Source organism: Filicampus tigris, chromosome 18 (assembly GCF_054856515.1).
Source record: "Filicampus tigris isolate MCC_2025a chromosome 18, RoL_Ftig_1.0, whole genome shotgun sequence".
In the NCBI taxonomy this organism is placed as follows: Eukaryota; Metazoa; Chordata; class Actinopteri; order Syngnathiformes; family Syngnathidae; genus Filicampus; species Filicampus tigris.
The window spans coordinates 7,879,042-7,899,711 of NC_141234.1; the positions used below are offsets into that span (position 1 = coordinate 7,879,042).

The 20,670-nt window shown below is 42.8% G+C and overlaps 4 protein-coding genes and 1 long non-coding RNA gene across 10 annotated transcripts in view; 2 read left to right on the forward strand and 3 right to left on the reverse strand.

Moving 5' to 3' along the window:
• ptk2aa (protein tyrosine kinase 2aa) overlaps positions 1–5,922 on the reverse strand; it is a 34,778-nt gene extending 28,856 nt beyond the window's left edge. Inside the window, exon 1 of the mRNA XM_086014391.1 lies at positions 5,732–5,922. The gene's annotated coding sequence lies outside the window, so the exon portion shown is untranslated. The remainder of the gene's footprint in view (positions 1–5,731) is intronic.
• Positions 5,923–7,809: 1,887 nt separating this feature from the next.
• LOC147132255 (uncharacterized) lies at positions 7,810–10,646 on the reverse strand. Of its 3 annotated transcripts, XM_086014821.1 has the most exons (4): positions 10,523–10,596; positions 10,195–10,270; positions 9,007–9,577; positions 7,810–8,361 (listed from the first exon to the last, which is right to left on the reverse strand). In XM_086014821.1, the coding sequence occupies exons 2-4, from the start codon at positions 10,230–10,232 to the stop codon at positions 8,041–8,043; spliced, it is 930 nt and encodes a 309-aa protein (XP_085870947.1). In that variant the 5' UTR covers positions 10,233–10,270; positions 10,523–10,596; the 3' UTR covers positions 7,810–8,040. The 3 variants fall into 3 exon arrangements, with proteins under 3 accessions (XP_085870947.1, XP_085870946.1, XP_085870945.1); XM_086014820.1 differs by lacking the exon at positions 10,195–10,270 and having other exon boundaries at positions 10,523–10,646; XM_086014819.1 differs by lacking the exons at positions 10,195–10,270; positions 10,523–10,596 and adding an exon at positions 9,931–10,104.
• On the forward strand, positions 10,485–13,978 carry rpz2 (rapunzel 2). Of its 4 annotated transcripts, none has more exons than XM_086014824.1 (3): positions 10,485–10,638; positions 12,393–12,493; positions 13,057–13,978. In XM_086014824.1, the coding sequence occupies exon 3, from the start codon at positions 13,063–13,065 to the stop codon at positions 13,780–13,782; it is 720 nt and encodes a 239-aa protein (XP_085870950.1). In that variant the 5' UTR covers positions 10,485–10,638; positions 12,393–12,493; positions 13,057–13,062; the 3' UTR covers positions 13,783–13,978. The 4 variants fall into 4 exon arrangements, with proteins under 4 accessions (XP_085870950.1, XP_085870948.1, XP_085870949.1 ...); XM_086014822.1 differs by having other exon boundaries at positions 10,487–10,638; positions 13,054–13,978; XM_086014823.1 differs by lacking the exon at positions 10,485–10,638 and adding an exon at positions 11,796–11,810 and having other exon boundaries at positions 13,054–13,978.
• Positions 13,979–14,783: 805 nt separating this feature from the next.
• On the forward strand, positions 14,784–20,316 carry krit1 (KRIT1 ankyrin repeat containing). Its single transcript, XM_086014817.1, has 17 exons — positions 14,784–14,972; positions 15,443–15,584; positions 15,749–15,905; positions 15,968–16,060; positions 16,134–16,263; positions 16,522–16,765; positions 17,176–17,291; positions 17,348–17,491; positions 17,562–17,718; positions 17,950–18,057; positions 18,175–18,331; positions 18,542–18,693; positions 18,809–18,975; positions 19,049–19,136; positions 19,213–19,419; positions 19,503–19,619; positions 20,019–20,316. Exons 2-17 carry the CDS (start codon positions 15,483–15,485, stop codon positions 20,106–20,108), a joined length of 2,229 nt encoding a protein of 742 aa, XP_085870943.1. The 5' UTR covers positions 14,784–14,972; positions 15,443–15,482; the 3' UTR covers positions 20,109–20,316.
• Positions 16,959–19,484, reverse strand: LOC147132258 (uncharacterized). The gene is made up of 2 exons (XR_015082163.1): positions 18,797–19,484; positions 16,959–18,675 (listed from the first exon to the last, which is right to left on the reverse strand). It is a non-coding gene; the product is annotated as an uncharacterized LOC147132258 (long non-coding RNA).
• Positions 20,317–20,670: the final 354 nt, after the last annotated feature.

The following is a 20,670-nucleotide window of genomic DNA, read 5'->3' on the forward strand; positions in this document are numbered from 1 at the left end:
GTCCAATTTTTCCACCACAAAGAGTAGTTTAATCACAACATAGATATGCATAATAACAGATTTATGAAGTAAATGTGGGTCATCATGACAAACTAAAGATTTGCAATATCCTGTGTGCATATTCTGACATTTCCTTTGCAGATTAATGATGCTGACTTTAGCGGTCTGACCCAAATTAGCCTACTTGGCGTTTGTAGAACATAGAGAGAACACGCAAACTCCACAAAAGAAGGCCCGACTCGAGATTTGAACCCACAACATGAGTCAGATGTGCAAACCGCTCAGGCCCGTGCTAACATTTGGAGAAAATTTGGAGAAAAATGAGTAAAAGTCAGTAAGACTCAAAAAGTCTGTCCCAAAAAGATACTGTATCCTGGACTGCATTTCCAAAACAAGAAGACTTTTATCTGTTTTAAATAGACGACACACTAAGTATGGCACTGCATCTATTAGAGGCGTTGGCACGATTTGAGGAAAGAAAGTGTATGCCCCAATGATCTACAACTCTATGAGCAACTGTATATGTTGAGTCTGTCAATACATATGAAGTGAACAAGACGTATAAAAGACAATCCCCTTGCTCTCGAACACAAAACGCATACAGACGCCAGGCAAACTGGCCGCGAGGTAAGACCGGAGTTGCTCAAGAGTAAAGCAGATTAATGGGCCACCGGATTAGTAGGCCAAGATGTCACACCCTCACATGCATCCTATGATGCCGTCTCTGTCCACCCTCATGTGCTCACATCGCCCTCTAGTGGCAAGGCGATTTCAATGAGGGTGGAAAAAGCATCCAAAAGCTTGTTTATTCGCCGCATTTCCCGCCTGCGTATAGTTGAGAAATCATCACATTAAAACGGGTTGGAACCAGCTCGAAGAATGGAGAATGAAGACCACTGCTCAATGAAGCTTTGTGTAAAAGGACAGCGTTTGCGGGTGACTCATCCCGCAGCCAGACACACACAAACCCTGACACACACATGCAGACACAGTGGTATTTTACCCACGCCTGACCTCAGCGGTGGCAACACCAGTTATGTCTTGCACAGTCTCGAAACATGCGACTGTGATGTCATAACGCTGGCCTGCATCCAGGTGTTCCGCTGAAGACGTTCTCTATTCTGACACGGTGTGGGCGCGCGTGCTAGTGGGAGCGTGAGGAGCAAAGATGAGGTCATATGATTGGCCGAGCAGACGCTGATGTGTGACTTGGACTTGCTGAGTTTTGAAAAATGCCTAACATCAAACTGATATATGATATGCCATGTAAAAACTATTATGACAGCAAAATTGGTATTGTACTTACGCATTGGTCATCCAAGCCTGATTTTTTTTTTTCCCCGTCAATGTTGAAACTATTCATTGAAGTTTGGGAATGTCAGTTCACTTAAATGTCTGGTCCCAGACAGCAGGAACACATAACTTTTTTTTTTCTTAACAGAACAATAGGAAGTGAAAACATAAACATCCTGTCAAATAAGACCAAACGTTCCTTCAATTCATATTTTTAAGATCCTTCAAATAGAGACAGCTGCAAGTGATTTCACATGCGCAAAGCCTTTTCCACGCCACGTCTTGTATTTCTTTTTCCTACCATTTGTCTTCGCCCCGGCACACTTCTCTTCCCGTCTTTTATGACAATGACTTCTTTCTTTTGTCCACGTGTAATTACGTCGACGGCGCTCTCCATCCGACACACACACACGCAAAGAGAAGGCGGCCAACTACTTTACAAGATGTGCGGCTCCATGTTTTTGCAATAACCTGGCCAGTATTACTATGTCCTATTATTCCCGTTGCGTCAGGTTTTTTGGGTCCCCACTAAAGGGAATCACCACGTTCCAGCTCCATTCATCATGAGCTGACATGCAGCACCGCTGACCTTCATGACTTGACTATAGCTTTTCTCAATGTGTGTGCGTGTGTGTGTGTGTGTGTGTGTGTGTGTGTGTGTGATCCAGAGGAACAATTTGTCTTAATGCCTGTCTTCAAATTGGAAGTCAAGGGACTCAAGTGAGGATCAAGGAGGTTTGCAGAAAGGTTTAAAGTTGGCTTTGGTGTTGTTTTGCATAATAGTGGGGTAGAAGTCAACCTGGCTATTTTCTGACACCCGAGGTAGTGGTTTTGTGTAAATAAATAAATAGATAATAATAAAAAAGAAGCCGTACAGAGGGACATTGAGACTAAAAAAGCTGCCGAGTGTGTGTTTTCGCGCACACGTCCGGGTATGTGCATGCCCCCAAGGAGCGAAGGGTCATTAGCGATGATGTCATTTCCTGCCATTGTGGCAGATTGCAGTCTACACTGCACACGGGTTCATCCACACACTTCATGAACCACTTTTACAGCTTCAGACCATCTGAGCATCTTTTTACACAACAACCCACACCCAGTGCAAACCTCCAAAGTGGAACGACTCAAAAGTCCAAAAGAACTTGGAGCTCAAACATCACGCGAGATGTCACATGTCGTGCGAGACTTACGTGACCATCGAAAAGATTTTTACTGGCTGTTTTTGTGAAGCCACTGATGAAGAATGTAACGGAATTTAAGAGGAAATTTGTCATAATCACCACTGAACCAGAATGGAACATATTATTTTAACATGCAGTTTTACACTGTACTCTATTCTCTATTAAATGTATTTCTGTGAATATTTTGGGGTTTCTGGAATGGATTCATTGGATCTACATTAGTTTCAATGGGAAACACTGCTGCAGTTTTTGTACAACATTTTGGAAGAGACTAATCACGAAACTGAGGTTCCACTGCACATTATTTCCTATAAGAAACATTCATTCATCCATCATCTATGCAAATTAAAGGCTGGCTTGCAACCGATAAAATTGGCATGGCCATGTAGTAAGGACACACAACCTTATTCAGGAGCTCAGCATTCCTCAAACACACTAGTGATTGCTATCACAGTTGGAGTCATGCTATACTAGACTGCCACCTTTGTCACCCTTTTGCGTTTCTTTCAATTGATTGCTTTGCGCACTGTGGAAAAAAAAACAGTGGAATGCAAGAAAGTGGGGACAACCTGGATGGTAGGAAGAGGACTACTGGGACAAGAGTTTTCTACGGGGGTTGACTGTAGGATCTTTGAGAGTAGTCAAGTGTTTCTATAAATACAAGCACTGCTCTGCAATTTACACACATATACACACACACACACACACACACACACCCACACACACACACACACACACACACACACACAGCACTGACACGCCTGTATTAGCCAGCTGTAGCCAACCACATGAAAAGAGTCAAATCAGTTAGCATAGACGCTTACTATAAAACTCTTACAAACAATCCGAATTTGGATCGGCCTCAAATTATAAAGCCTTGATGATACGTTTAAAGTCCAACATCCCTGATGTCGTACATTTTGAAATCCGACCACGAATTGTGGAAAAAAATACACCTTTAAAGTCGCGCAGCACTTTGCGATGCATCATGCGACACAAACATCAAAGGACTAACATGAATGTGCCTCGCGCCACACGCCTATTCCAACAACAAACAGAATTCTGGATTGAAGTTGTGATGTAAGCAACATTTATTTACGGTATATTTTTTGGATGCATTGTTTATTTGAGAATGTTTCGTATATGAAGAGTCTGCTTTTTTTCTGTTTCATTTGAGCTGTTAATAACTATGTTCCCGTTTAACAGAGAACACAAGCAGTTTTGTTTTAGTTTTGTTCCTTGACTGTGCCCGATGTGAACTAAAGTGTGACTGATGTCCGTACCCAAATGCTGCTTTTGCGTACCGTTACAAGCCGAGTTGTCATGCATAACATCACATGAGCATCAAAAGGTTTAACTCTGCACGTGTTTTGCTTTTTCTCTATTTGCAGAAGGAGCAGCCTCAACAAGGCCTGTTGCGAGAAAATGTCATTACTTCGTATCAAAGAACTGTATATGTCGAATTGTTCTTTTTTTTTTTTAACAGTGGTTCGATCTCTTTTCATTTGGAAAAGAATGTGAACCAATTTCATCGTCTTACGCGTCGTCAAAGTTTGTTTTATTCTTAAAACGGCAGTTGCCTTATTTGTATGCTTGTCTGAACATTAAAAGGGCAACAATGTGAGCTATTTCCATGTGTTTAAACCCTAACAAATCAGATTCTCTTCGACGTTTCACTAATTGCTTGGTGGGCATTCATTTAACACGACAAGGATCGATACTAATCTGCTTATATGAAGAACCACGCTTCACATCACTTGAGTGGTCCAGTCACGATGTCGACTTAAGTCAACACCAGAGTGTTACATTCAAGAACATTAGCATTAACGCAGCATTTCTTCAGTACTGCGGTTCACAAACCATGTAAAAAATGATGCATACATAAGGACGAAGACCTCTTATAAGTGCTCAGAGGCTGCATCTCAAGTAGATACTGCAGTTCATTAGCATTCGCTTGCATCTGGAATATGAAGTAGAGGGCAAATGGCGCGCAACTACACAGAACACATCAATAATGTGACATTGCCGCTAATTAAAAATAATCACTCCAATGAGTGTTTTAAAATGTGCAGCTTCACACTCAAGAAGCATGCGAGAAATGGGCTGACGTGATTTATAGTTACTCATTTTAGGATTTAACTGAATTAAGATTATAGTCACGTGGGTGAGAAAAAAAATGGAGCAAGTATGGATATTTGAGAGGCGGTTGGCAATGATCATTCATTGACTGCATTTGTGTATTTGGGCAAAAGAGAAACTCCATACTTTGTTTTTTGACCACAGGTACGTATGGAATTATACATATGGTTAAGCATTATTGAACAACACTGTGAGTGTCCTGTATTCGCATGACTTAGGGACGGTATGCAGAATCTCACTTCACACCCAGAAACTAATTTTTGATGCGAAAGCTTTTGTGATATGACATTTTGATTGGCTCTTACGTCTGCAACGCCAGTCACCTGTGGCTCCAATTTCAGATTGAAGTAAAGCTTTTTTCCTCGCTTGTTCTGGGAGCCATTTTTTAATTGAACTTAATTTGGAACTAATTAATTAAAAATACAATGATTACATGTTGTCAGTTCAGTAAATCAATAAAGTTTGAAACTCAGATTTGACAAAAAGGTTAGTTGGCATGAAATTGATGTTTTCACCTGTTTTAAAGATGAATTGCATATATATAATATTTATCACAGGAAATTTATATTCAAATGACTGGAATCGCATATAAAATATCAGTTTTATATTTATAAACAATATTTTAAATTGTACACACCTAGTTAACTAAGGTTCTTCTGTCTGATGGAAAATGCTAGTACACTCGGTTTGGAGGAACATATCGGTCTAATGTGGCATCAGATGGTCCAAGGTGTTTTGTGGTGTTCTAAAGTTGTTTAAAAGTTGGCCTTTTTTAAGTCTCAGTCCAAACAGTGCTTCACTTCAGGACCAAAGGAGCACCTGGGAGGGAGATTTGGGAGCACAAAAGTGGGTTAATCCAGTCAGAGTGGAGGTAACGTAACGTTACTCCATGTGACTTTGTGAGCCCAGTAATTCTTGCTCCCAACATACTTTGCCACAACTCCGTTGCGATTAAACACAAATTCCACTCATATTCAACACTTTAATACAGTGACAATGTGGCAAAACACTTGAGTATCCGAGAGTTGAAACAGTGAACCGACGCACCCCATCATTTCCTTTTCGCTCCTGAAGTACAGTAACACCTCCTCGACAAATCAAGTCAAAATGCTACTTACGTTCTTTTAAGCGCTTCTGTTGACTTTAAAAGCCGGCAAAAGTTGCTGGAAAATCCGCAAGGCGAACCGCGGGAGTCCGAAGTAGTTGTCGGGGGCGTTTTTATCGCTCCAATTTCTCTCCAGTGTCGCTGCAATCTCGTCCCTCTATGTGTCTCCCTCTCCCCCCCTTCGCTCGCGCCCCGCTCCGCTGTTCCTGCTTCCCCTCCTCGACCCCGTCCACATCCAACATTCCAACATGGCCGCTGCTGGGAGCCAGGCAGGCACGCGCGCGCGTGCGCGGGCGGGCGCGAGCACACGCCGAACCAAGCCACGCCCACTTTATGAATGAATCAAGTGAACGGAATGGGTAGCCTCGGGGGAATTTGTTTTGAAAAACGTCACAATTATGTATTTCGTTAGCCACCACGCCTCGTGTTTTGACAGCAGTTTGTGTTTTTTAAATAATAAGAGTTGGGGGAAAAATACAGAAGCAAAAGGAAAAGGGCAGAGCTTGGATAAAGATACAAACTGTTCAAATTTGAAGCAAGTTTGGCCAAAACTTGCATTGTCAGTGAATAAATAAGGGGGTGAATGTCTACGGTGTTCAACTTATATGGATGATATAATTTATCTTTAGCTCATTTTTTTTCTATCACAAAAAAATTGTATTTTATTCATATCCACTGTACACATATTAACTATAGAGGACAACCAACAAAGTACAAACAAATACAAAGGGTAGCATTGAGAAGAAATTAAAAGTAATTTAATCTAAATAACAAAAGATTAAGTTGTTGCTGTATTTTGTCATGTCATGTCATGTCATCTTCCAAACCGCTTATCCTATATAGGGTCGCGGGGAGTTGCTGGAGCCTATCCCAGCCGTCAATGGGCGAAGGCAGACTACACCCCGAACTGGTTGCCAGCCAGTCGCAGGGCACACATAGACACTGTCACTGAGCGGGAATCGATCCCACGCTGCCCGCACTCAGGCGTGTGTACCACTACACTATCAGCGGACCCTGTATTTTGGTGTGTAGTAAGTAATCAATGTAGTCAATTTGGACCACGAAAATATCTTTTAAAAATTGTTCAACTGGGAGGTATAAATAAGGATATTAATATAAACAGTGTATAGGACGTATGTTAATATACATATTGATTGTGCATGTGTAAGACGTATCGCATATTGCTTAATGCCCAAGTAGTATTCGTCACACAGTGCAGTTATTTTAAATGTAACGTAAATGGTATGAAAGAGGATCAAAAACATTTACTACTAAATCACCACTGCAAAAAATAAATAAATAAATTGACACACAAATGCTTGTTTGCGAAATATTTTTCTAAATATTGTATAAGCTTCACATTGCAGCGCTGGTCTTGATAACCTTAAAGAAAACAAGTTTGAGGGTGACATCTTGTGTTCACAAAATGCCATTGCACGTGATTCCCAATTTTTTTTTTTTTTTTTTTTTTTACTTTGATTCATATTTATATTTGTTTCTTTAGAAATCTTACCAAATGAATGAAAATCGACGCTCCAGAATTTATTTGTTTTTCTATTTCTCAGTCAGGCCAGGGCTCTTCGTGTGTGTGGAAGGATTCCCGGAGCTTCAGCGCCTAAAATTGTTTTTTTTTGTTTGTTTTTTTAGCAACTTGTGCTGTGTATGCCAGCAAATATTGATGATTCGCCATATTAGTTGAGTTTTGAAATCCTGCATGATTGAATTTGGTTGCCATGCCTGTCATAAATGGACCCACAGAAGTCTCATGAAGCCATAACTGAAAAGCCACAAGAAGTCTGCCATTTAATTTGATGAAGCCTTTTCGGGACATTTTGGACATTGTCAGGGTTCCTTCAAAAATGAACCCGTCCTCGAAAATATGTTAAATTGGTACCAAATTTGAACCAAACATACATCAGACAGAAGGGCAACGCTGAATTTATGAAAAAATGTTTTCATCAATAATCGTGGATGGAGCATGGTGACCAATATGATAACTTACCATGAAAAGTTAAAGCTTCCCTTTTAGAAAGTTTACAACCTACAAAAAACTATCACAGGCTAAACTAATGAAATGTCACATGAACAAAATGCGTGTATGGCTTTATTGGCTCAAAACACAAAACGAATACAGTTTTGAATGTTCATGTTCGGTTGTTATAGAAAATAATGGGCTATGTGAGGTGACCTCTAAACTTTGCTGTGTTTCAGTCAAATCTACAAAGATCATTGTAATATTAATGATTAAGGAAGGAAGAAGAGACTTATTGAACCACTAACCGTTGGTGAAAACAGTGATTAGTTCCACTGAGGTTTTATTTGTTATTCGAATTGCACGGCAGGCCGCATCGAAGGTAGCTTGCCCACTCCCGCCTTTAGCTGGAAGTCAATGATGGTTTGAATTAAGGGAGCAGCAGGGAAATCCATGCATATGATCCCAAAACGCTGGTTCGGGTCGGTCTTAGCCCTCAAGTAGTCATACAACTGAGGATTGACACGTTGGGCCACGGCCCTCGGGACGGCAAAGACGCCGGCGCCGCTGCTGTAGGTGAGGAAGATCTGGTCCTTATTCCCCGCAGGCGCCACCTCGAGGTGCTCGTGGACACTCTGCCACTTCTCCTCCACGTGTAGAAGCGTGGGAACCTTCAAGAATACATTGCCTGCTTTACTTCAAATACATAGGAAATTATTTGCAATTTCGCGTTGCCCATGTGTCTTGTCAAATTTGGTAGCAATCGGACAAAATCTCTAGGATTAGATTGTCTAAGAAAGGGAATGAATCCTAAAATTGTTATTCCATACCACAATGGCAGGCTCCCTGTGTCATTTCACGCGTGGCTTCTTGAGACTTTTTTATGGGACTACAAATGATAGACATGGCTATTCAATTGTTGTCGAAGTGATCATTTGAAAAGGTAAACACTGGCAGAGATTTATAGAAATAGTGATGTATAGATATTTATTCTGTTTCCTTATGTGAGAAATCATTAACATGATCCATGTCTTCACCTAATGAACATAATCAATTATTAATAAAAACATATAATAATGACATAAAGGTAATTTGAGCAAATGTGTTATTTCAGAAGTTTGAGGTATTTCGGAAAGAACACAGAAAAACAAAGTGGCGAGTGTTTGGTGATAGATTCCACAGAAAAAAAACACAAAAAGGTGAATAGTAAACCACAAGTAAGTGGGGTATTGTAAATTAAAAAGCACAATGCCATGATTTTTCTACTGTTGTAAGACATTCCCCTCTGGGGATCAGTAAAGGATATTTTATCTTACCTTCCAGTCATCAGCGATGTCCATGGAGTTGTAGCGCATCCCTAAGTCTGGACCAAAGAAGTCCTGCAGGATGATGAGCTTACCACGCGCCTGTCCCAAGGTGGGCACCAGCCGGCTGTGCCACAGCATCTCCCATTTGGCGTAGCGCCGTACGTGCTCCACCACGGCCCCGTAGATGTTACCGGTCTCGCTCAGCTCCTCCTTGACGCGCATCAGCACCGTCTCGCTCGGGTAACTGGCCAGGAAGTCTTGCACACCCTCCAGAACGTTGCCGAAGTGTGCGTGCTGGTACACCACCCCGTGATGGATGGTGAGGTTGCCCTCCACATGGCGCACGCGTACATCCAGGAAGCGGATGCCGGCGCGCAGCTGGGAACCCAGACTCCACGTCTGGCACTCGGCATAGACGCCGCCGTAAAACGCCATGGTGTTATGGGTGCCAGGCATGGTGAGTTGGGAGAGGGGCCGCTCGTCAGGGATGCTCGCCATCCAGGATGGGTTGAGGAAGTCCGGGGTGGGCGTGTCATCGTAGTCTGGTCGCTGGATTGCGCCCCAGCTCAGATCGGAGATGCTACCACAAGAGAGACCATATTTTCCCCTCAATTATGCAGTACATCTGCGTGAATCATTTGAACTCATTTTATAACACTGCCCTTAAAAATAAACATCTTACCAATTATTCAATTTTTAATTTTTTTTTTTTTTTTTTACCCAAAGTGCACATGAATTCCCCGTAGAGTGAAAATGGTTCAAGGGGAGGAATTTTGCAAGTTAGCAAACTTCGACAACTTGCTCCACTCAAACACAATGACCAAAACTAAAATGTTTCGCAATTTAGCATCATTCATCTGTCTAATATACACAGTTCAAACTTGGGAGCAAATTGGACAAAATCTCCAAAATGGATCTAACTAAATGACTCACTTCCTGTGTCTTTTCAGACATGGCTTCTTGATTTTTTTGTGGGTCTTAATCCTCATCAACATAGTTACCAAATTCCGTGTTGCCGAGTCAAACTGCCTTTGGGGGCTGAATATTCGAAGAATGGCAAACATAATTTGGCCTAAAAATAACTAAGAGGAAAGGTTCCATGTACAAGGGAATGTACAGTGTCCCTTAAGGGCCAAAAAGATAGTGTTTTCTATCCAAAAGCTGTCAAAATAAAGGACAGTCTTCAACAACACTCACCCCAGAAGGAGCAGGAGCTTGATCAATTTGCACCACATGTTCCTAGTTGTTTCCCAGTGCTCATGACAGGTTTATACTGCAATTTAGACATTGAATTAAAAAATAGATTCACATGAAAAGCAATACATTAAATAAATATGAAGCCAATATTTTTTCCATTTTTAAAAATGCAAATAGAGAACAAACAGACTCAGGGAAATATTTGCCCTAATAGGCTTTTTCAATAGCTGACATAAGCTTTCTATGGCACAGCTGCTGTGTCAGACAAGTTGATGATGATGATGATGATGATGTTTTTGTGATGATGATGGTGTGATGGGGTGCATACCTAAAAGCAGAAGAGGTGCTCAGCCTTGCTTTAGCCTGGCCGCCCGAGTCGAAACAGCCACGAGGTGTTGTTGCGGGAAATAATAGCATAGTTGACCAGCTTAGCTCTATAGTGAGGTGAGGTGAGGGGCCTGTGTGCCTGTGTGTGTGTGTGTGTGTGTGTGTGCGTGTGTGCGTGTGTGACTGTGTCCTATTCATCACCTGCTGGTTTTGAGCTTTCGGTGATCTCGCGTATTTGTTCTCATTATTGGTTCCTTCAATGTCACTGTGTTGCCACACGGTTATTGTTGTTTTGTTTATGAGAAAGACATTCAATGATGATCCCTACGGTGTGTGTGTGTTTGTGTGTGTGTGTGTGCATGTGCGTGTTTTCCATGGAAACGTGTGCAGATGTGTGATTATTGTTTTATCACTTAAAAAGGAATTCAAACATTGCATAACTGCCTTGTCCTTGTCGAGTACTATTTGTTTAGCTGTTGGTGCCGACTGCATGCTCACGGTATGCGTATTAAAAAAAAAAGAAATTCCTTTAAAATGAAAACTAAAGAGTTAAAGCAGGTTACCAAAGACTGGCAGTTTTATATACTGTATTAGATATAATTTATATGGTGGGGAACAAGGAAGTTTTAAGTGGCCCTGTACTTCAAACTCTAGATATTATTTTGTATTGTTTTATTGTGAGTTGAGATTAGCTATTGCAAGATGAATCACTCAACATGTAAGATGAGAAACTTTAGCTTTTTTGAATACACAGGTGATAGGTGGGTATGTATGTGGGTTAAAGGGCCTCCTATCTGTTACTAATCTGTTGGGTTGGGAAGTCTTATAATGCTAACAGCAAGTATGCTAATAGGTAGCATCCTAAATATTTGTGTGGACCCATAATGTTAATCCCTGCAACATTTTGTGCCTCTGTATATGCTGTCGTGCAAAAGTGTGCTGACATGCTAAAATTTAATTTAGTAGAGAAAGCACTAGTGTTATCAGCACTTGTATCGGTATCGGTGACAACTGAAGAGTTGAGTGTTCGTACTGGTATCGGTCAGGTCAGGCTGGTATTGCTCAAATGCTAACATGCTAACATATAGCACAGGGCTCACCAACTCCGGTCCTCGAGGGCACCTGTCCTGCAGGTTTTCAATCTCTCCCTGCTGTAACACACCTGTTAAAATGATCAGCTCATCAGCAATCCCTTGAAAAGCCTGATAAGGATCCTGATCATTTTAACAGGTGTGTTCCAGCAGGGAGTGATTGAAAACCTGCAGGACAGGTGCCCTCAAGGACCGGAGGTGGTGACCCTTGATATAGCAGGATAGCAATTTGTGTGCAAAACAAGGGGAACGCAGCTTTATTTGCGTACTATTACAAATTAGATTTTTTTTTTCAATGCTAACATGATAACAATTGCGTGGTTACACACAGCAACCTGAGTACAAAAGGTGTCATTCATGGCAAATCGAATACTAACTTGACATTTAGACAGGCCAGTACTATTACAAAGGAAAATTCTAATGTGCAAACCGTATATATGGCATAACAAAAAAAACAGTAGATTATGAAGCATTTCACATAATTGTCCTTTGTCAGCTCCTTTTTTGAATGAGAATGACTAAATGCGAGCATACTAACTTGCCTTAGCTCATGTTATGGTTTGAAATTGTGTGTGTAAGGATGTTCGTTGATTACGAATTATGAAAAACCAGTGTGGTCGGTCACCTACTCTGGTTTGGTTAGTGTGTTATAGTATAGTCTGTTCGTGAGAAGGCGTGTACCGGGGCCATCAGTAGATGGCATGAGCGGCACTTATGTCAGCCAATCAGCAAAAGGCAGAGGGTGAGTCACTTCCTGGTGCTGCTTGCCTTATACGGCAGGAAAGGGGCTGTCTATTTTCCGTAGACCGGAAAAGGAAAATGGTGGCCAGGAGACACAGGCGGCTCCCGTAGGCAGAAAGATAGCAGCAGCTTTATCACTGGTGAGTAAACATTAAACACAAGCAGTCTCTTGAGATTTGTGTTATTACTGCTGATGTTTTTGAGTGTTGATTGACAGGCAGGGAATGGCGCTGGGAGTGATTGTTTGGGTGATCAGAAAATGGGTGGGAAGAGGGCGTCCAATCTATATCAGTAGTGTTTAGTTCAATCGAAATATGTTTGTGATCAGTTAAATGTTATCATGGTGACACACCCTCGTCATGTTACTTTTGATTGACTGGACTAAAACAGGCAGCGAGATGACAAAATTGTGTTTAGTGTTTTGTCAGTGTTGTTCTAGTATTCGTTTTCAATGATCTGCAATACAATTAATGTAAGACAAACAAAAAAATGAAAAACCTGTATATTTTTTATATTGTGTCATGTATGATATAATCGTATTTGAATATTAGTGTTATTTGTATAAACAAATATTTTTTATTGATTAAGTACAATATAAAACATTATATACCTAGTGTTTTTTGAATGAAACAATCCTAGGAATGTAGTGATGTTTAGAGTTTATTTTGTTTTTTATGAATTAAGCATTTTTTTTTCTCAGAAGAACAAGATGGCAGACAGCTCAAAGGTGAAGAAAACAGCTGTCACGGTGCTGACCTACGTGGAGAAGGTGTCCTCTTTCGCCTCATCTATCAACCCCATCTTTGGCATCGTCTCCTCCCTGGTGGGTGTGGCTCGCAAGGGTCTCATGGACGAGGAGGGACACGAGCTGGACGAGGACTTCCAGGCCATCCACAGCAAGCTCGAGAGCATCTCCGAGAAGAATCAGCAGTGCCTGACGCAGATCCGCATCGACGAGGTGAACGAGACCTTCGGCAAGTACGAGGAGTACATCAAGCACCAGTATGCCGCCTTCAATGCCATGGTGGCGCAAATGAAGAAGGACCCGGACAACACGCAGCACTACATGAAGAACTTTGAGCAGATCTACGAACGGGACAAGATGGACACCGGCTTGGACGTGTACTACCGCGGCGTGATGGGCACCGGCTCGCTCTTCGGCAGGCCCCTGTTGAGAGTCTACCTGGAGAACTGCAACGCTGACGGGGAGATCATGGAGCGCCATTGCTCACACGTGGCTCACCTCTTCCACACGGGCCTCATCGCACTCATGGCCTACACTGTGGTCACCGAGGATGATGAGGACGAGGTGCGCGAAAAGTGGACCGCCAGAGTGCACGACATTCAGGAGAAGATGCAAGAGGTGCTGGCTATCTGCAACACCAGGGATCTTGACCCGCCTTCCGGTGACAAGAGTCCTGCTTCTTGAACCTGGACCAACAAGTCGAGACCCACCATGCGGCTGGGGACCAATAGAAACGCAGACCAATCATCTTAATATACCAAAAGAACATGTGTAACCTCAGCTTTGTTTATATTTGATGTTACTGTGTTAATCATGGCATGTTTTTGTTTTCACTGTTGTTTTCACATAATCACTTCAAATAAAAAGATTGATGAACTGATTGACGTATCCAGTGTTAGTTACCCCACTAGATCGTTGATCATCGTTCGTGCTCCCATGAAATTGCAATAGTCTTTGTGGGTTTTACAGCACAGTTAACCATTTGTCAGAGATAAATTCCATACCCACCCCCAATGGTTGAAATATCTATGATAGGCTGTATAAAACTGTTTTTTTTAAATAGTTTTAACCCATTCTCTATTCAACAGATTATTAAAAAAAATCTGAACACCCACAAATATTGCAATCAGAAAATGAAGAGATTATCCTCTATGTACACATTGCAGAGCGAGTGTGTTAGATATGTGTTTTTTTTTTTGCCTTTAAGAGGTGGGGCCTGTGAGGTAGCATTCAATGTCAGCCTTCTGTGTGAGTGGGCAGTCAGCAGCACTTGCGAGAGGTAAACATAGCAACAAGTTTATTAATACTGTCTCTGTAGATTTTCACCTATTGTGGGTGGGTTCAGTATTATCCCGTGACAGACGGCGGGTTCACCGTAATTTTTGGCTTCTACTGTCTAGTTAAAAATAACGCCTATATAAAGGCATTATCAGGGGCCATTCAAAAAATCACGATGTTTCTGTATATTCCATCCAATTTGTATGCTCTAGTATTGCCTATCCAAGTCGACTTTGGGCGAAATGCAGGGTATGGACAATGTTGACCTGTTGTGTATTGCTAAATGTTAAAACATTTTCAAATATCAATGAAAGTTACGTGGGGAAAAAAAACAACAACGCCGCACTCGATACCTGAAGACATTTTGCCAGGTCGTTTCGCCCTCCCACTCTATCTCAAAGTTATCTATTGTCCTACCGGCTCCGCGGCATTTGAACGCACCGCGACTCTTGTTTTCGAAGGGCCAAATATTTCAGGCGAGCGGCGACTTTTAACCAGAATAACCGTCCTGGAAGTGGCTGAAGGTGTACACTTTGAACCCCGAAAAGGACTGCGACGCTGGGGAGAAATTAGTGATAAGTTTGCGTGGCTTTTTGGTGAGTTTCACCACTCGATCGAACCGATGATGCCGTGTAGCATCCAAAGCTAGGACCGCTAAACACAGTCGAGTTGTCGTAAACATAAATCACATCTGCGTAGTTTAACGTGGCTTTAAATCCGTTAAGTGTTGTGATGAACACAATTATGGGGAGTTTTTGTGTCATTAGCATGTAAGAACCACAGACGCGCGGTTTCCGGGGCGTGAGCATCCTGAATTCACAAGTACAAGTTCCAAAAATCAATATTCCCCGTTTTTTACACACGCACCAAAGCATCATCGCTGCACAGAATTAGTCATTCCCAAATTTTAACCTAGAGCAATGGGCGACTAGACAATTACAAAAACCTGAAAAAAAAACATTTCACCTGTAACTGCTCATAAGAGACATGTGTTCACTGGGTAAAATGTGTCACCATGATTCAGCGCTAATAAGAGATTGTTGTCTCCTGTCATGTGGCATCCCAGTCATGCCTCTCCACAGCATTTGGCCCTGAAAGCCGTCACCATGGGCAACGAGGACAGCCTGGAGGACGTGTTTGTCGCTGTCCTTCGGCCCAAGAATCAAGTCAGCCTCAGCTCCAAGGAGTACAGAGCCAAAGCCTACGAGGTATATATATTGAAGTAGAGTGACCCCCGTTATATCGCAGTTAGTTATAGTGCCGATTTTTAAACGATAGTTTTACAGGATGTAGGCAAGGCCGAAACCAACCCAGACAACCTAAGTACATATTAACTGGCTAGTTGAATCACTATGTGTTTCTCCATGTTGAGATCCTGCTGAGTGAAGTGCCCTTGGAAGCAAAGGAGAAAAAAAGGAAGAAAGTCCTTCCAGCAACCAAGATCCAAGTGGCAGGAGACAAATCCAAATCCATCTTGGACTATGTTGCAGACACCATCAAACCCTTGTCCAACAACCAAAGCTTCATCGGTGAGCATGGGACAATACATTTTGCTATTTAGAAGAGGCTTATTGTTCAGTTTGCATTTCAGGTAAGCGTGTGGTTCACATGAAGAAATTCCCCCTGGGTGGGGACAATGACGTCGACGAGGCGTCACTGTTTGTGGTGCCGGTTGGCGTTAAAGGTGCACGTCAGCTGCCGTGTTGTATTTCTTTCTGCATTAATGTAGAAATAGTTAAACGAATGCTACTTGACAGAAAACAGCAAACCGCTGCACAACGCAGGCGGCCCAAGCTTCTACTGCCTGCATGACATCATGAGGGTGTGCAGCGAGACCAGCACCCACTTCTGCCCTGTCACTGCCAGGATGCTCCTTGCCTTGGACAAGTGAGCTTGCACTTTGCATCATAATTACTCAAAACCTTTTTAAGCCATGGACCCTCTCATCTCCATACAACTCGACAATCCTAGTGTTCAAGCCACAAACCCGTCAATCAAAATACCGTGTTTAGACTTGGCACACGTTTGACTTGACTTCCGCACTAAGGCATGCACAACAACGGCGACAGTTTGCTAACTCTTTTCCAAACTTTTTACGCCACGCTCCCCCTCAACAAATTTAAACACATTTCCTAATGATGCCAGGTGGCTAGCGGAGCAGCACACCGTGCCTCACGCCATCCCGGCCCTGTTCCGGCCAGCGCCAGTGGAAAGGGTGAAGACCAACGTCAGGAACCCGGCATACGGCGGCGAGGGCAAAGTGAGCGAGGAGGGCCTCCACATGGGCTACACGGCGCTAGAGATCAAGAGCAAGATGATGTCCCTGGAGAAGGCGGACATGTGCGTCCTAAACCCGCTCTACGGCTCTGATCTGCAGTACACCAACCGGGTGAGACCGAGTTTAATACACACACAAAGATAAACATGACCAGAAGTGCAGAAGTGCTGGCTTTGTATTTAAGTGAACATACAGGTGCTTGTTCTTGGGGGAAAAAAACATTTTGCTTGTACAAATGTTTTGCATCCTGGTCCACGTCCCCAAGCTCTCAATCAATTGAGCAAATCAAGATTTCGACAGCAGATGACTTAACCTATCTCTGTTCAAGGTTTTATTACTTTATGTCGTCGTTAGAGGAAGTTGAAAACTAGTGTCTAAGTAGGGAGTAAAAAGAGAAGTACATCTCCGTTTTCAAGTGTAGGCAGTAAAAGTAAAAATAATGCCTGAAAAATCAATTTACTCCGAGTAAAGTAACAAATTATTTGTACTCTGTCACACAATAAAAAATGGCGTGTCTGCAGGTGGACAAAGTTATCATCAATCCATACTTTGGGCTGGGAGCACCAGACTACTCCAAGATCCAGATCCCGACAAGGGAGACGTGGCAACATGGCGCCAACTGCACAGCTGAGGACAAGTGAGGACTCATTCCAGTTTCTCCTCCACTGTTTATGTCAATTATCGTCTTTGTAGGGACCGCCAGTGGGTGGACGACTTCCCACTCCACCGCAGCGCCTGTGAGGGAGACACGGAGCTGCTCACCAAGCTCCTGGACAGCGGCTCTTCTGTCAAGCAGCTGGATAGCGACCACTGGGCCCCCATCCACTACGCCTGCTGGTGAGGCTCCACAAAGCCAACCGTCGTGTTAAAGTCACTTCATTTTGTCATTTGTTGTTGGGCCCTTCAGGCACGGCAAAGTTGAGGCGACCAAACTGCTGTTAGAAAAAGGGAAATGTAATCCGAACCTGCTGAACGGACAGCTCAGCTCACCTCTGCACTTCGCCGCAAGAGGCGGCCATAGTGACATCGTGCAACTCCTGCTGCAGCACCCCGAGATCGACCGGGTATGTCAAAAAGACCATTACAAAAAAATATTTTTCCACAAGGTAACTTTTACTGGTCCAACTACTATTTGCAAGGTATAAATCAAGTGCACTGTCATTTTTTTTTTTACCCAAATATACATTTGAATAAAATCCCAGCTGCGACTACTTTTTGCTAGGTAAAAGTCATGGGGTACAATTCTTACACACCCTTAATGTCTTCTTTGCTGTTTGTTGTCGTCCATTATCTAGCACATAGAAGACCAGCAGAAGCGATCACCGCTGCAAGTGTGCGAAGAGAACAAGCAGAACGAATGGGAGGAGACTGTGAAGCTTCTACAGCAAACCAACAGCAAACCGGTGAGTCCCACAAGTACCCACTGCAGTTAAGATAATGCCCACTAGAGGGTGACATTTCCTATTGTGGGCCACCACAGACTTTAAATGCACAGGAAATATTGTATCTTTTCATTGCAGTATGAGAAGGTGCGCATCTACCGCATGGACGGCTCATACCGCTCTGTGGAGCTGAAGCACGGCAACAACACCACAGTGCAGCAGATCATGGAGGGCATGCGTCTGTCCCAGGACACCCAACAGTACTTCACCATCTGGATCTGCTCTGAAAACCTCCGTGAGCAGACCTCCTCAAGCTAACTAACATCTTAATTAATTCACCCTTATTATAAAGGATGCACTCTTATAAGGCTGAACTTTTACAAGGATGTACCCTAGTGTTTCAGTGTCATTGATTGGTTTCATGTTTTTTTAAAGAGGTATACTGTATTTCTATTAGAGAGGAATATAATCTGGACTGTAGTCATAACAGGCATGTGTGTCACAGACCTGCAGTTGAAGCCGTATCACAAGCCCCTGCAGCACCTGCGCATCTGGACGGAGATTGTGACGGACCTGACTGTGCTGGACCCGCAAAGGGAGACGTCTCAGCTCTTCCTCCGCAGGGACGTCCGCTTGCCTCTGGAGATTGAGAAAAAGGTCACTTTGCTAAAATGCATAGCTTCAAACTTTGGAAGAAGACTGATTTTGATTTTTTTTTTGCTACACAATGCCAAAAGGACAACAAAATAATTTTTTGCACCTTTTTCCACAGGTGGAGGATCCGCTGGCCATCCTCATCCTGTTTGACGAGGCCCGGCACTGCCTGCTCAAGGGCTTCTTTCCGGCTCCCGACAGCAAGCTGATCACGCTGGCCAGCTTCCTGCTGCAGATCATCTACGGAAACTACGAGAGCAAGAAGCACAAGCAGGGCTTCCTCAAGTACACCACTGACTGACTCTGAATTATTTCTTTGCTATCCACACAGATTTACTAATGTTCTGTTCTTTTTCAGTGAGGAAAACCTCAAGTCCATCGTGCCCATATTAAAAGTGAAAAGCAAAGCATACCACTGGACCAACAGGATTCTTCACGAATACAAAGTAAAGTGGAACCTCGGCGAAGTTTAGGTAAGTTTTCCCGCCGTTGTTCAAAACTTTTGAAATCATTTGCCAACAGGCGCTGAGCACCAGCGAAGGCGTGAGCAAGGAGATGCACCACCTGCAGCGGCTCTTCCTGCAGAACTGCTGGGACATCCCCACCTATGGCGCCGCCTTCTTCACTGGCCAGGTGTACACCAAGGCCAGCGCCAGCAACCACAAGGTCATCCGCGTCTATGTGGGCGTCAACACCAAGGGGCTGCACCTCATGAACATGGAGACCAAGGTGTGGCGTCATCTCGTCTTCTTATCTGAATATTTGCCGCCTCTTATTTACTTGCGGTTTCATGCTTGGTTGTCGTCTTGCAGGCGCTTCTCATCAGCTTGGAGTATGGCACGTTCATGTGGCAGCTGGGACACGCCGACCAGTACTTTCAAGTACACAGCGGCGAGAACAAAATGAACTTCATCGTGCACACCAAGCAGGTAAAAGCGGTCCATAAAATGACATCTGAATGGGTTTGGTGTAGAAGAACTTGCAGGAAAGGGGGATGTTGGAAGTGGTTCCGTGGCTTAAAAAAATTGGGGGGAAACTATTCTTGCACAAATTAACGGGGGTGCACCTACTTGAACGTCTCAAAGTTGAACATTGTAAAGGGTTTTCCTAACACGCAGTGAAAAGAAAGACGCAAAAAGGTGGATATCGTCCATTGTTTACTCTGTTAAGTGTCACGCTATTTACATAGCAGTTGCCAAATACTGACATGCTGTCTCCAAATACAACTCAGTAAGCAGAGAACAGTTGTGCATCTTAGTGGAAACGTTAAGCTCATTTGAAATATTTACACTGTATTAACAATAGATGTTTGTCATAATTGTTGTTAGGCTGGCCTCATTGTGAAGCTTTTAATGAAGCTAAGCGGACAGATGACACCCAATGACAAAGGCGCCGCAGACAAATACGCTTACGGCTGAACCGACAGAACTCAGGATGACACAGATGCCAAACCGTTTCAACGCCGAATAACAAATGACTGCAGCGGAGGGCACAGTTTGCTAATGTATTAATCTCATTTCCACAAGTTCAATGTGTATGTGATTGGTTTGACACATCTTGTATTTTCATGTTATGTAAATATGTTTATTTAATAATGTTTTAATAAAAGGAATGGTGTTTGAATAAGAGTCTTTTTTTTTAATATACTAATGTCAAATTTTGCTCAAATATGAGATTTAAAGTAAGAACATACCATATTTCATACCAGTGATTGCCAGCTACCAATTTCACTTAATTGGTCTGAAAATTATTATCCATTAATTACAAATTGTTCATCTTTCTATGCCAGTGAGGTAGTGACAGCCAGAACAATTGAATGCTCTTCCACTAGCTATCTTCTGCACTGGTTTGTCATGAGATTTTTCTAATGTAAAATATGTTCCTTGGCTCAATTAAAGTTGGGACACAGTCGTGGTTCATTATGCTAATGTGGAGCTAATTAATAGCTAGCTAATTCTGGTTTCTAAGATGATGTAAAAC

Bases quoted from the DNA above. Each gene is read 5' to 3' on its own strand.
- LOC147132255 (XM_086014819.1), bottom strand. From the start codon at position 10,061: ATGTTTGCCATTCTTCGAATATTCAGCCCCCAAAGGCAGTTTGACTCG. The intron at 9,578-9,930 runs GTGAGTCATTTA...CTCTTGTGGTAG, and splicing joins TGTCTGAAAAGACACAGGAA to CATCTCCGATCTGAGCTGGG. The intron at 8,362-9,006 runs GTAAGATAAAAT...GTATTCTTGAAG, and splicing joins ACATCGCTGATGACTGGAAG to GTTCCCACGCTTCTACACGT.
- rpz2 (XM_086014824.1), top strand. From the start codon at position 13,063: ATGGCAGACAGCTCAAAGGTGAAGAAAACAGCTGTCACGGTGCTGACC.
- krit1 (XM_086014817.1), top strand. From the start codon at position 15,483: ATGGGCAACGAGGACAGCCTGGAGGACGTGTTTGTCGCTGTCCTTCGG. The intron at 18,694-18,808 runs GTCACTTTGCTA...CTTTTTCCACAG, and splicing joins CTCTGGAGATTGAGAAAAAG to GTGGAGGATCCGCTGGCCAT. The intron at 19,420-19,502 runs GTGTGGCGTCAT...GTCGTCTTGCAG, and splicing joins TCATGAACATGGAGACCAAG to GCGCTTCTCATCAGCTTGGA.